General features: G+C 45.0%; 1 protein-coding gene across 4 annotated transcripts in view; it reads left to right on the forward strand.

Annotated features, from left to right (window-relative positions):
* Positions 1-530: 530 nt before the first annotated feature.
* hdac4 (histone deacetylase 4) overlaps positions 531-14,829 on the forward strand; it is a 114,004-nt gene continuing 99,705 nt past the window's right edge. For all 4 annotated transcript variants that reach the window (XM_079731994.1, XM_079731995.1, XM_079731996.1 and 1 more), the window contains exons 1-2: positions 531-681; positions 9,509-9,858. In XM_079731994.1, the coding sequence (XP_079588120.1) occupies positions 9,837-9,858 (22 nt within the window). In that variant the 5' untranslated portion in view covers positions 531-681; positions 9,509-9,836. The remainder of the gene's footprint in view (positions 682-9,508; positions 9,859-14,829) is intronic.

Genomic DNA, 14,829 nt, shown 5'->3' on the forward strand with positions numbered 1-14,829 from the left:
CAGTCCAGAAAAAATAATATCTAATATGTAATAATGACATATAACTAAAAACAATACCTCTGTGTAGTAGGCCTATGTAAAAAAAAAAGTAAATGAAATGTAGGAAAACAATGACAGATTTTCGGTAAAGTAATTAATTGAAGTTTTAACATAAAATCCCAGTCCTCTGGCATCCTCATTTGGATAATTGCCGTTTCACAAATAATTTATTGCTGAAGGTTTTAGAAATCGAAATATTAATATTTCTTATACTTAATATTTTATACATATCTTGAGCAGCGCCATTGGCATAGGCAACAAGTAGGAAACCAGGGTGACATCTGCAACGCTTGCATGTGTGTTACAAAACGACTTGGATCCATGTTGGGATCCAATCCCATTGGCAATGCATCGATCCATCTGTGTTCTTGTGACATCCACCACCACACAACATTTGTAGTTCAAATCCCGCCTACTAATGAAACCCTTGAGCACGGCCCACACGTGATTTATTTCAACTCAATCCAGTATGGCGGATTTGTTTGGTTAATGTTTTCCAGCGGCTCTCCGACCCGCCTCCGACCCACCGGCCACATCCATGCACACCAACCCGGCCGTGAGTGCTCGTGATCGGCTGCGGTGCGCTGCGAGTGATCGGCGGACATCCAAGATTTCCGAATCACAACACTGACCTTCCTTCAGGTAGTTATTTTAAACAAACTGTTCAACGTTGTTTTTTTCTCAAAGTTGCACACATTGAAGCTTGTCCGGTAACTGTTTGAATGCATGTTTTTCTCACTTCATTTCTTGTATTGCCTCCGCATCGGAGTTAGACGAGGATATGGGGTGTTTTCGTCTCTTTCCGTGTGTTTATGGTCCGCGGTGAGGCGTCCAGGTTTATGGCGGTTCATGACAGTGAAATCCGGTAAACGGAGCAGGACGTCGTTGTGTTCAACTCCTCCATTAAATGCTATCGATCTGTGGAGAGACAGACACGACTATGCGATTTTATATGCCAGTTAAAGAGGGCATTAAAGACTGGATTGACTTCTTCATGTCACAGATGTGGTGCAAAAACTAACGACCCAACACTCCAATGTGGTTGTGAATACATCCTGTAAATGCTGTAGGTGTGCGAGTTGTTGGGGATATTTGTTTTGGTTTTGGAACCCGAGAATAACGTAAACGCCAAGCGGTGTCATCGTGTTTACATCGGGGCGAAAAGTTGTCAGACAACACGGATCAACTTGTTACTTGTTGCTGCGATAGATGTGGGGCACATTGCCTACTTTTCGACCTGTTCTGCCCCACCGATGTGGTTCAAGCCTACTCCCAGAGCTTTAGGGTGTAAACCTGGAGCTCTTGAACGGAGGGCTCTGGCGTCAGCGTCATCTCGGCTCTTCTCTGCGGCTCCATACGCCACTGCTGGCGGAAAGTATTCCCTCAGCATTCCTGCTCCCAAGGACTGGTGTTCCACACTTGTAAACCCCAGGCCCCCACAGGACGAATGAGGTTTTCACACACACACAAACACACTTCCACAAGACCTCCGAGTTTGCTTTTTCTCTGAGTGAGAGGGATTCAACTAAGTGAACTTGAAAAAAATTGGTAATACTGTTAATTACAGTGTAATTACCATCAACAAACCATTCCATAAATACTTTATGTAGTCATTTTTTGAATGAGGCAAATGGGGAGCTGGTGTGTGACTGAAACCATGGATGTCTGCACATAGCCTGTGTGGTAATAACGTGGCCCTATACAGAGCAGGCCAATGGTAGTCAGTAAAAACAGTCTTGTATTCCTGTGGTTATTTCCAATGTGCCTGCTTCAGCGAGAATGCAAGAAACCTTGAATAATTTAAAGCCTGAATCCCCTGCTGAATAATAGTTTATAGCTGTCCGGGTGCCATCACGTAGGCCTACAAATGGGATATTTATGAAAGGTTTGATTACCAACCAACAGGGGGAAGAAAATATCCCTCCGTTCTCCGAGAAGTCGTCACTTCTCCAAACTTTGGCCGCGTTGCCTCCCGACATGGTGTGTTTGTCAGAGGGGCCTGCTCGCCACATTCTGCCTTAATGACGGCTTGTAACGAGGAGGAGCGACCCAGGGCGCCTGTCACATGGCTGTCAGATGCGCTTCACAAGAAACAAAGCCGACACTTCTTTCATCGTCTTTTAACACCGCTCCATGTCTCCACCAATTTAATCTCTCTCTCCTCCTCCCCCCCCCCTCCCACAACCCTACGCTTTATTTTTTTCTAGCTTTCCCTCCTCCCCTTACTTATTCACTCCCTCTAGTATTTTCTTTTTCTCATAACGGATCCTTTCGCCACTGTTTGAACAGCTGCTATTAATTATTTAGAACCTGGATGAGTTTTAGTTTTAAATATAGGCATTATAAGCGTGTGTTCTTTCCCGTGTATCCCTCGCTTCATTAGACTTGGTTTATTTATTTCGTAGCTCGAAGTAAAAATTGGTTAAGGGCTAGTATGACCAGGAGGGTGAGTTGACGTGTGCAAAGCTAGTTAATATAACTAATGAACAAGCTCAGAAATATAGTAACACCTTTCACTGGCTGTTGAAGACGTCTATCCTTCATGAACTCCTTCTCTATGTGGTTCCCCTCTGGTCTCACAATGGTGTGTAAGGTGGTTACAGGAGAGTCCATGGTTAAGGGGGTTGGGACTCCCATCCGAAAAGCTACTTGGTTCAATCTCCAACGTACACAGTCTTAATCTGTACCTCTTTGGGCAGATACATGTAGCCTCCGGCATGTAGCCTATATGCTTAACCTATAGTTACAGTGTTTAAAATACCCACTTTGACGGGTCTACTACAAACAAATTAACTGTACTTACGCACTTGTTACACAAGTGTTTTGAATCTTCCTCAAAACGGGACTTGAAAACGGTTGGGAGGATCCAATTTAGGCTACGTTTACATGATGACGGTCTGAACAGAAGACGCAAAAGTGGCGTCGAGTCTTTACTTTTTATTCCGCGTTTAGACGAGCGTTTTCGGGAGGAAATCTGCTTGCATACGGTGACGCAAAAGTGTGTGAATTTCGATTGGGTATGCATGCCAGGCGGCTAGGTGGTGCTGTGATACACCATGAACTGCAACTCGCTCCTGGCTGGACTCCCTGCCTCTGCGATTAAACCCTTGCAGCGCATCCAGAATGCGGCAGCGCGCCTCGTGTTCAACCTACCAAAGTTCTCACATGTAACCCCCCTCTTCCGAGACCTCCACTGGCTCCCTGTAATAGCTCGCATCAGATTCAAGATGATGGTACTGGCATACAAGGCAGTCGATGGAACTGCCCCTGCCTACCTCCAAGCATTAGTAAAGCCACACACCCCAGCTCGATCCCTCCGCTCAACTACCTCAGCTGGACGTCTGGTACCGCCATCGCTAAGAGCAAGCAAAGGTCGATCAGCAAAGTCACAACTTTTCTCTGTTTTGGGACCTCAGTGGTGGAACGAGCTCCCTACCGATGTCAGGATCGCAGAGTCGCTCACCAGCTTCCGCAAAAAACTCACCTGTTCAGAGTTCACCTCGACTCTGCATAGAAACCAATGCACAGCCGCCATTGAATGTTGTACGTCCTGGCACTTGTACATTGCATTTATTCAAGGTACTTAATTGTGTAGCATCTACAGTAGCCGCTATCATTGCTTTACACGGGGAATGGGTTAGCCTAGCTATTGCAATACTTGCACTTGGTTCTATGAACATCTTTACTGTACCGACAGGGATATATTGTTTCACTTCTAATGACAAATGCACTTATTGTAACAAATGCACTTATTGTAAGTCGCTTTGGATAAAAGCGTCTGCTAAATGCCCTAAATGTAAATGTAAATATCACACAACACCTTCATGTCTGAGCGCATGCGTAGAATCTTGCTTCTCTTATCTGCGCCTCGAAAACCAAAACATAATTACAGATCCTTCTCTGTTCAATAATACTATCTGTACATATCCTCTACATTTCGTGGAAAGACTCCTGTAAGTTTATTAGAGCTGTCAGAGCAGCTTGGCGGTCCGACGCATGGAAGTAATACAACATGTTTGTTTATTTCCCTGTACTGTCGCTGTATGCGACGTAAACGCGTACGCGACGTGAGCAGATCTGAGCAGAGTTTTGCGTCTTGGCAGTGTAGACGGAAACGCTACGGCGGAGCGTATTCAAGTTTTCCACTCTGGAGGGTCGTTTCAGATTTTTGCGTTTTTAAGCCCCAAAAACACCATCACCGTATAAACGAAAGGCACTTCCGATAAAATATTTTGTCGTTTTCACCCGCAAGCGTCCTCGTGTAAACGGGGCCTTAAAGAGAGACATTTTCTACGTCTTAACGGTTGTAGAATATAGATAGTTATGTTGGGTAAAAAAGGCCTGTGAAGTTAATCGCTATTAATGGTTATAAACACATTGGCTGCATAGGAATGAACTAGCTGTATGGTGAACTGTATGAACAGGGGCCCAGGGTCGTTTTGGCTCCATGTCCCCTAGGCTGACTTTCTCCCACCCAAACCCACTGAGCTAGTGTTGTGCAGGTTTGTTTGTGAACTTTTTGTGCTGGTTGTCAAGCAAATCGCCGCTAATGAGCCCATTATTGGAGCTGTAGTGCATCAGGAGAAACTTGGTTGATGTTATGCTCCGAAAAAGCCAAACCAAATGTTTGTGTCGGTTCCATGGCTTACTCTCACCTGACCTCCTCGTCAACATCCCCTTACATGTTGTTCCTGTCAGGGCTGGGGATGGTTCACCCAGACCCTTCACTTAAAAATAATGTTTTTGCAGAAATCCTTTGTACAAATATTTAGCCTCCTGAAACTGGGGAATCACTCTGGGCTCGGGCCGGGCTGATGGGGATTTCTTGTTTATATTGTCACACTTAAGGATACTAATGAAGTCTGTTGATGGTGCTGCCTTGCTCAGGGGACATATAGTGGTGGCAGAAAACTTGTGTTTCCTCAGAAAAGTTTGACTTGAGACAATGCTTAATCTTCTCATATCCCCATATCGGCAACTTATCTGTAGGTATCCTGACCCTAGCCTCTACCTGCTCCTTAATCACGTTGATCTGAATTCACTGCAATGTCAACATAGATAAAAGTGTCTTCTGAATAGCTAAAACAGAAGTTCATGGTTAGGCCCTTCTTTAAAAGCTACAAATATGGTTAGGCCCTGGTATTTACCTTTTAGTATAGCAGGTTTGGCAAAGTATAGTTAGGTGACTAGCATATATGATGTGACCAATGTGAAAGCAAAAGTTATTTTTGGTTTTAGTTTTTTCATCATTTGATGATGATAAACCAACATTTCCTGTCCTTTTATTGCAATACACTGCAACTAAAATGCGGCCAGAAATGTATGCAGATGTTTGTGGTTTTAAATTATGTACTGTGCTATTACTGTTAAGTTCATAAATGCCCAATGCTGTCTGCTATATAATTCACAACATAATGATTGGGCAGTTATTTCTTGTGAAACCAATCTGTTAACAGAGTAGTTGTACTGTGAACTTGTAAATTTGATGTAAGGAGATGAGATGAATTATTTCTAAATCTAGGAGCACATGTAAGGATGGTTTAGATCATCAACAGTGTAGGAGGGAGAGGTAAAGGGCTCAGATCATAATGTACTATAAAGAGGGATGTTTAAATCATAATAGAGGATCAGAGTGGGAGATGATGTAGAATGCAGAGAGAGAGAGTGTAATGGTGGATGAGGTGGTGGTGAGGGTGAGGGTGAGTGACTGATAAATAGAGTGAGTGAATGAAGAGAGAAAGTGACTGAAGGGGGGTGAGAGAGCAGGAGGGACGGAAAAAGATTGACTGAGAAAGGGCGACAGTGACGAAGGCTGAGAGAGAGAAAGGCACCGAAGAATGGAGTCCTGGAGAAAGAGAGAACGGGGTATTGTGAGGGAGGAGATGAGTGTACTTGTGTCATTCACAGTGCGCCGCAGACGCCAAGGGAAAGTGGTTACTTCCTGTTTTTTGTGTGAATCAGAATAGACAGCCTTTTGTCACCATGGAGAACAGTGAGGGGGTGTCAGCACTCTCACACTCGTCCGTTTTTATTAACAACCATGAATACATTGGGCTGTATACGTCACCACGGCAACGTCACTGAGACGCACACACACCACGTGACTGCGGTTGCCTGCCGTTGATCAGTTATCTATGGATAAGCTATCGTGTGTGTGTGTGTGTGTGTGTGTCTAAACTTAAGCGGCTCCATGTTGTATTTCAGTAGGTCTGATCAGGAAGACGAGTCAAAGTGTTCTGGTGGACTATTGTGTTGCTGAAGGAACAAAACAACACATACTATTATAGTATTATAATGCTATAATCAGTATTATAAGTATTACAATTATAATGCATTCTAATAGTTATCAGCTTTCTACTGTATATCATATAAGTGTGTGTGTCTGTCTGTGTGTGTGTGTCTAGACATTTCGTGCTGCTCTCCCAAGAGATTATACATCAACCGACTTCAGAAGGCTGTATTGTTCATCAGTCAGTCCATAATGACCTTGTATTGTTGTTTTAATAAACTGCATGTCCCCCTCCTCCCGACCCGATTGTGTGCCAGGATCTGCCCACCTGTACGGGCCCCTGCAGGTTTCTCCTCCCCCTCACCGTGTAGAGAATGCTATGTCCCATCAGACAGGATGTTGCTCACACACTCCCACTCTGTTGGCTCCTCCCTACCTGCTACCTCTCCTCCCTGTTGGTATCTTTTCTAGGGGCCTCCCTTTGTCTCTGTTTCTTTTTGCTCTCCAGGTAGACAAGAGGGAGTTATGAAGACAAAGTGATACTCTGGCCCCCTGCTGTTGGATAGCCAGTGGGGCCGGACCCCCATGTCAGTTAGGTCATGGACGTGTTGTGTTCAGATACTTTGTTATGGCAGGCACCCCTAGTCAATTGGATCAAATGCGCTTTTCACCTGCACCCAGGCAGCCCCTCGGGTGATCGCTCCTTCGTTGGGGTGGAGGTCCTCTGTTGCCCGTGACTATGTTCCGTTATTGGCTCCAGCTCTAGTTTCAATCTGCTTAAATGTGCAACAACACGTTACCTTTAGACGCTCACGAACAAAGACACTTACACCGTGAAGCATCTGAGCTTAAGCTTAGAATTAGAAGCCTTATTCCCAAGTAGGGCGTTAAAACACCTTAATTGATCAGAAGGGGATAGTTCTTGTTTGATGCACGTGTGAATTCAATTTGGTTCAGATCTGTGTAACATACCAGGTCTAAACATGCTAGCCAAGCTATATTACGTTTCCTCTATATTCTATTTTTAAAGTTCTTTAATTTCACCCTGGTTAGAGAAGGTCCCCGGGCCTTCTATAGAACTGTTAGACACGCTGGTCATGTGTTGTACAACAACACACAAAACTCACAAAGATGCCCATCCGTTCCAAGGGGCGTTTGTGTGGCTGCAAATTCCACTCGCCAGCTAAATAATTCATTGTCAATTAGCGCAGAGAGACTTTAGGCTCGTCTTCGTACCTCAAGAGCCTTTCCCCTGGTTCCTTCAGTGAGCTATGCAGTGGTCTAATTGTTGTTTACCGCGCATTATCCGCACCGCCGGTATATTTTCATACTCTCGTTCCTGCGCAGAGCGAGCTCTGGAGAAGCTAAGTCCATTAGCTTGCCCGTCAAGTACACTTAAATGTGTGTGTGTGTGTGTGTGTGTGTGTGTGTGTGTGTGTGTGTGTGTGTGTGTGTGTGTGTGTGTGTGTGTGTGTGTGTGTGTGTGTGTGTGTGTGTGTGTGTGTGTGTGTGTGTGTGTGTGTGCCTTGACGGGCAGTCCGAGAAAGATGAGCCGGCTATAGAGCAGCATTTAGTGTCATGGTGTTGTTTACAATTTCACAGGCCTTTGTAGGCAGGAGAGAGAAAATCACGTAGTACCAGCCGGGAATCGTACCGGGACATGCCAAGGACTCTATTTGACAGTAATTATCATTGAGCTTTATGAATTTGAATACTGCTTGCTAAAAAAAGTATCCCAAACTAATGCTTACATGCCCCTCAATGAAATTGGATGTGAATACAATTGTCCACTACATTACTATACCGTCAATGGCTGCAAGGTGTATTGCCTGCGTAGTTAGCCGAGCCACCCCTACAGTTCCGTGGTGAGCAGTGGTTATTGTTTGTATGACATCATGGGAGAGAGGCTCCCATGTTATCCAAGGTCAATGTTGACTTGTTAATATGACCTGTTAGCTTGCTATAGAACAAGAGTAATATCAGCAAAATAAAAATGAGTTCTTAATATGGTACAGGCACACACAAGCACGCTCGCACCCGCACACACGTGTGTGAATGTAAGGCACATCGGTAGCCAATTCAGTGTATATGGAGCGCTTGTCTCCAACACCACCCTGTCTCTTTACGTCCTCCAGAAAGCCGTCTGAACTCTACTCCGGGCGACTGGGAGGTTATCCTTACACAGGCACATCTGTCAAAACACACACATCTGTCACAGCACACCACACGGCTCCTCGATGTTTCTGAGTGTCTTTGGTACTAGCAGCTGTCTCTGAAGGGCTCACAGTAAGGCACCAGTGCAACGGAAAAATGCATTGCCCTTCTTGTTGTTTTTGTTATCATGCCATATTAGCCTTTTTATTGTAGGCTAGACATATGGCCTCCAAGTGTATTTAATGTCTTTCAGAATAATCTCTGTTGTACAAACAATAACATTTACACTTCTGATGCTTTTGTATGCTACTGAGGCGGCAACCAGCTGTTTTGGCAACTAGTTTTATTATTGCTTTTATTATGATTATCATTATTATACAAGCTTTTGGTCATGAAAAATATGACTGAGAATGGGTTGAGTACTTGACTTTACTACTTTATTTTCCTCTATCACCCCACACTAAATTTGCATGCCAACTATTCTTGTTCCGATCCATTCGTGAGGTCATAAAATTGTGCTTACAGTGGGCTTCTTTGAAACCTCCCGGTTGGCTTATCTTCCTCTAGTCATAAAGCCAAAGAGCGCGTGGGGACTGCGTTGAACAATATGTACATGTGAGGGTCATCATGCTTCCAGCGGGCATACAGCATAATGAAACCACGCCTGTGTGGAAGCAGGGGGTCCTGCTAATGATACTCCACCGCTCCACTATCTTTTGCTTCTTGATGGAGTTGGATAAATGCCATATAATTAACTATACAAGAGCACGTTTCTATTAAGAAGGTTTTTCGAGCATTTCAATTCCACATGCTAATTACCGTGAGCAGTGCAAGGGGCGCAGTGTTGCCAGAAGTCTGTAATCATCTTTGTGCAGTTGTTTCATCTATTCAATCAACCGCATGTTATTTTTTTTTTTTGTTGATCGCTCAATCAGAAATGTGTGTGTGTGTGTGTGTGTGTGTGTGTGTGTGTGTGTGTGTAAAAGTGTTATCGTAATTGCTGTGTTGACAGTATATAAATGATGAAGGATTTGCATGTTATATTTGTAGCTTTTCTTTACCATTTTTTTTCTCTTCCTCCTCCAGCTCAACGGTTAGGCAGCCCGGGAAAAGGAAGAAGTGTATTGGAACGTGCCCATTGAGGTGCCTACCTACTACCTGGGTCTTGGGAGAGATAAACAGACCATAGGTTTGGTTATTGGAGCAGTCCCTCATTCCCCATCCCCCCCACCCAGTCCAGTCTTGGCAGCCGTAGTCCAGCCATGGTCCGTGTGCCCGCTCCAGACGTGCACTGACACACCCAGACTCTGGATCTACCCTGGATCGGTGGCATCCCTCCCCTCGACCTTCCCGATCTCCATCATTTCTCTTGAATCGTCTCGTCGAGTCTGAAAACACCAACGCCATTTTCTCTATGAATTCCCATAGCAGAGAAGGTAAGCACCAGAGAGAATGGACATTTTGTCTTGTATTTATTTGTTTAAACTCTTGAAACTATTGTACACAGAGCTGGTACAAAAGACTGGAAACACAGTACACACACACACACACACACACACACACATCAGGATCTACGTGCCACTGGTGATACAAAGACAGACATATTTACGCCTGACACCTTCTGGTCAGCATGTCGATCGATTGTAATTGTTGAGACGATTGCTGGTGTTCGTTTCGTCAGGAGAAAAGCACTTCTTAAGCCATTATTTCCATGGTCGTGGGCGGGTGGGAGGAGGGGTGGGCAGCAGGTAGGGCCTGAAAAGGACCATGTGATCCGCCTCCTTCCTTTTGGATTCCCGCTAGGCCTCTTTGAATCAGCCACTTCATTATGTTTTGGAGAGGTTCAAAGAAAAAAGTTTGATAACCCGTAGTACTGATATTATGGCGTTCCACTTATTATGTTCAGCTTTCCAGCCATTTGGAGCTCATTTGTGAATTCAAATCCAACAGTTTCTTTAAAAAGGGGTTATTATGTAGCCTCAATTGTTCTCATGCTGAGCTGGTTTGCTGAATACATGTTCATTTTAAAAATGGTCCTGCATTATGTGTTTAAGACTGAAGCTGTTTTTGTTGTTTTTGAAGTCGCACCCATAGGCGTGACTCATTGTTCGGAAATCGCACAGTGTTATCTGGAACAGAAGTGGAGGGTCCTGTTATTTAGGTATTCCGAGTATCTGTGGACACCTATTGTTTATTGTAGGAGGTATACGTTATTACATTGGACTGGTAACTTATAGCTCGGCACTGATTGCTCAAAGGTTCTCAAATTATTCAAAGACATGTATTCCCGGTAAGCTGGTCTCCCATAAGCAGCCCCCACTCTGCCTGTAGGGGGCGCTATTATTTGAGGTCAAAGTTAAAATGCTCAGCCCTTCCGCCAAGATGGTCAAAAAAACGCTAAGCTTGTGAAGTAAATAAACATATAAAGGCCTTGTTGATAAGGACTCTTAAAAACGGCATTAACCCTGCATTGTGGTATTGCGACATGCATGTGTTTGTGCTCTTTTTCTATCCTTCTTGGATTTGAGATAAGAAGCGAGGAATCGGCCACGGTGGGATTACGTTGCATAACGTGCCCCAGGAGCCCTGCGGTATAAACACGGCGCTATTAACAGTCTGGAGACTCCGGTGGAAAGTATGAAGTTGGATGTCAACCTTCGCCCAGGCCAGACGCGGCCCGCGTTTGCCAAAACCACGAGCCTGTTTTGGTTTATGGAGAGCTGTGTACTGCGTTGTTGCTCCCCTGCCTGGACCGTGATTGATTACAGCTTTGTAAATGTAGGGGCTTGGATGGAAGTAGGTGATAAATTCCCTCTCTCTACTGTACAACTCCTCAATCAACTCTCAATATGGCTGTCCCGATAGCAAGCTGGAGTAACTGAATTACTTCTTGTAAAGCCAACGGCCAGGTGTGATGGTGTATGATCCGTCCCTCTGTCTTTCTGTCTGTCTGTCTGTCTGTCTGTCTGTCTGTCTGTCTGTCTGTCTGTCTGTCTGTCTGTCTGTCTGTCTGTCTGTCTTTCACGCTATGTGGCTCATAATAGTAATAATTAATATAAATACCATATCTCCAAATGTCTTCAATTGTCTGACAATATCAGTGATTATATGTCGTCTTACTTGGTGTGCTATTTGCTTTGATGTCGGTCACATGGCTGTATTAATCTGATTACACTGCGTTAAACTGCTTCTACTGAAAAGCCATTTATTGACAAACAAATGATAGATGATTTCATCAATGCAAAGCATTGTACAGAGGTTTTATGAAAGACTGTTTTACCTTTTTATTTGATAAACATCTTTAGATTACCTTAAGCTCTACGTCAACAAATTTCATTAAAATGTTTTGGTTTCGCAGTTCAAGGCCAGCATGTCTGAAAGCCCAAAGGATACAACCCAAAGGATTATTCAATAACATGAATCATCATGCACAATCCGTATATAAATACATATCCTTCTCATTCATAAAGTCGCAGTAGACTCTTGCCTTAGTTTGCGGCAGATATTGCGAGATATTGCAATAATGGCAATGAATGGCACTATAACTGAGTCGTAAATGAGGCGAGAGGAAGAATGAGTTCTCCAGGTGTCCGACCCAACCCTAAAGGTACGGCCACACCAAACGCGTTACTCGCGTTGGATAAGGCGTGTAACGCGCCTAACCTGCCGCTTGATCATTGTGTGTCACAATAATGGTTCAACACGCCTAACGCGCCTACGCAGCCACCATCGCTGCGCTGTATTTAGGAGTCCGAGGTAGGAAACCCAAACGCCGCCGTGTTTGGGTGCACGATAGAGCTTAGATCGGGTTAGATTAAATAATCTCGCATGTAAATAACAATAATCGGGTTAAATAACTTCACATGGTGTGTCTGGTGTGTTTCCAGCATTCGTAGTGTTGATCAGCAGAGAAATAGTCCGCCAAAGACGTTGAGGTTGCTTAGCAACCAAAAACGTTGCCCATGCAAGTGAATGGAGCGGTTCCCTCTTCGTCATATCTATCAAACCAAACATCCCAATAAAGAGTAAGATGTCTGCCATGTGCTTCTGTGCAAGCGTCACGCGTTACTCGCGTTTGAAGTTCAATTTTTTGAACTCGGCGCGTTGGTGCGTTGGGTGCGTTGGTGCGTTTACTTGCGTCATTACGTGCGTCTGCCGCGTCTAACGCGTCTACGCGCCTACACCAATGGTTCCCTATGCATAAATGCCGATTTTCAACGCCCCTAACGCGAGTAACGCGTTTGGTGTGGCCGTGCCATAAGAGGAGGACAATCTCCCAGGCTTGAAGCTTGATTTGACCTCTGCTTGACCTGGTGCCGGTCCAACCACGGGCCTCTAGGGCCCTGGGCGACCTCAGAAGACCTGGCGGTAATGTGACTAACCCCTCATTCACACCAAAACCGCCACTGAAGCGTAGCACAATTGTAGCGGTGTCAACTCAGGTAGACTGCTGTGTTCATCAACGTTTGGATTTAAAGCGGCTCCGTGAGATGATGTAGTCTGTTGTGGACGCGAGTGACAGGGTACTTTGCTGTGAACCCCTTAGACGGGTGTAGGGTTATAGTGATTCCACCTATTTTATCAACAGGCGTGATGCTGATTAGCCATTTCAAAATTGACCATCACAAGAGGGTGTGTCCAGCCCAGATGTATGATTGATGGATCAGCCTACGTCTTTGGTTCAGTCCTGGTCGGCTGCAAGGTAGATGCAGCCCTCTTGCACTTGCTAGGACACTCGCATGTGTCACTGTAGGTTATCACTATAGTCACTAAGAGATGAAGGCATTTATTTTCTCAGAGTCAAAGCAGGCCGAGTCCTAGACGAGAAGGACTTGACAAAGGAGCAATTGTTGCCCTTCCCTCACAACGCGCTTTCCCTCGTCCTGATGAGGTCACTGCCATTGATTAACTGTTCTCCGTATGGGCCCCAGTTGTGTGTGTGTGTGTGTGTGTGTGTGTGTGTGTGTGTGTGTGTGTGTGTGTGTGTGTGTGTGTGTGTGTGCGTGTGCGTGCGCGTCTGGCATGGTCCCTTCCTCTGGCGTGGTGGACGGGGGAACAGCCATGGTAGGCCAGGAGGTTGTGCGTCACCCTGGAGGAAGCTGTCCCTTTTAGCCTGTCCAGAGCACACTGCAAGCTGGCAACCACACAGGAGTATCTGTTACATTCCCACAGTGCATGAAAAGACACTTTCTTTCTTTTTCGGTCCACTCATTCACTTCGCTGTCCCCATGCTGGTGCGTGGATGGAACCAGCTGGTCGTATTCAGCGTTACGGTTTTCCGTTTGTCTATTTAGCGACCTGTCCAGTGACAGTTCCCTCGGATGACTTTTTAAAAAGAAAACTGTATCCTTGTTAGACGTTTTTGGTCAAAGGCCCGGGAGAAAAAACTCCAAGGGGCCGAGATTAGAATTACAATGTAGTCATATTCTAGGCAGGCGTGTCATTTTCCGCTTATTACAGCGTTGCATCATTGGAGTTGCTGGTGCGACCGCGGGTGAGAACCTTTTTGAATCCAGTCAGGGGAGAGGTTGTGGGGGGGGGGGGGGGGGGGGGACTGTCACAACTTTGGGAATCGCTGGTCTCCATTGAGAGTGTTTCATGATCTGAACCAGAGTGTTTTAAATTCAATATGAGAGAGACTCGTTCAAGTACATTTTTTCTTTCATGTCGGTTTATAATAATAGTCTTCTTTCAAAGAAGTAGGCGACACAGGCGAAGCCCAGCAAGGAGTGTGGATGATGACGACAGCGGGCACAGCCGTTTACGAGAATAATTGTATTAATTCGATATAAAAAAAATGATGTCTGCTTTGGAATTAGTTTTAGACACAGTTTTTTACACAGTTACTTTTCTACTTGAATGGCAGCGGTGACGTCCTCTAATGGTGTGTTTACTTTGCAAATATGGCATCCAGGAGCCGACTGGCTGAAGCTCGTCCAATCAGCTGCAGAGTAAGAATGACCCTCAGCAAACACTGCAGACGGCAGACTTTCCAGTCCTAAGGAGAGAAGCACACTTTATTCATAGAGCCGCTTTCATTCATGCAACACAAACTGGTTTTACATTTAAAAACGCAAAAGACACATGACTTAAAAACGAAATTCAACAATCCTTAACTCGCTAGACTCTGAAGAAGATCACTCAACCCTTTATATCCTAAGTGAACCATGATCAAAGCTACTAACAGAAAACATGTTGGAATATGTGAATAACTGGAGCGTCATACCACACTGTCACCAGTTTCCCCCCTCCCTTTTGTTAATTCTCGGGTACCTAGAAAAACAGCAAACCTGTTGAGTAGCAAGCATGATTCAGCAGTAACAAATCCTGTGTCTGTTAGATCAGACCACACCCCCCTCCCCGGGCATTTCCTCCGCAGCCGGACGCCTGCTCCTCCTCCCTGCGAT

The sequence above is a fragment of the Pollachius pollachius genome (assembly GCF_949987615.1).
Source record: "Pollachius pollachius genome assembly, chromosome: 3".
Lineage (NCBI taxonomy): Eukaryota > Metazoa > Chordata > Actinopteri > Gadiformes > Gadidae > Pollachius > Pollachius pollachius.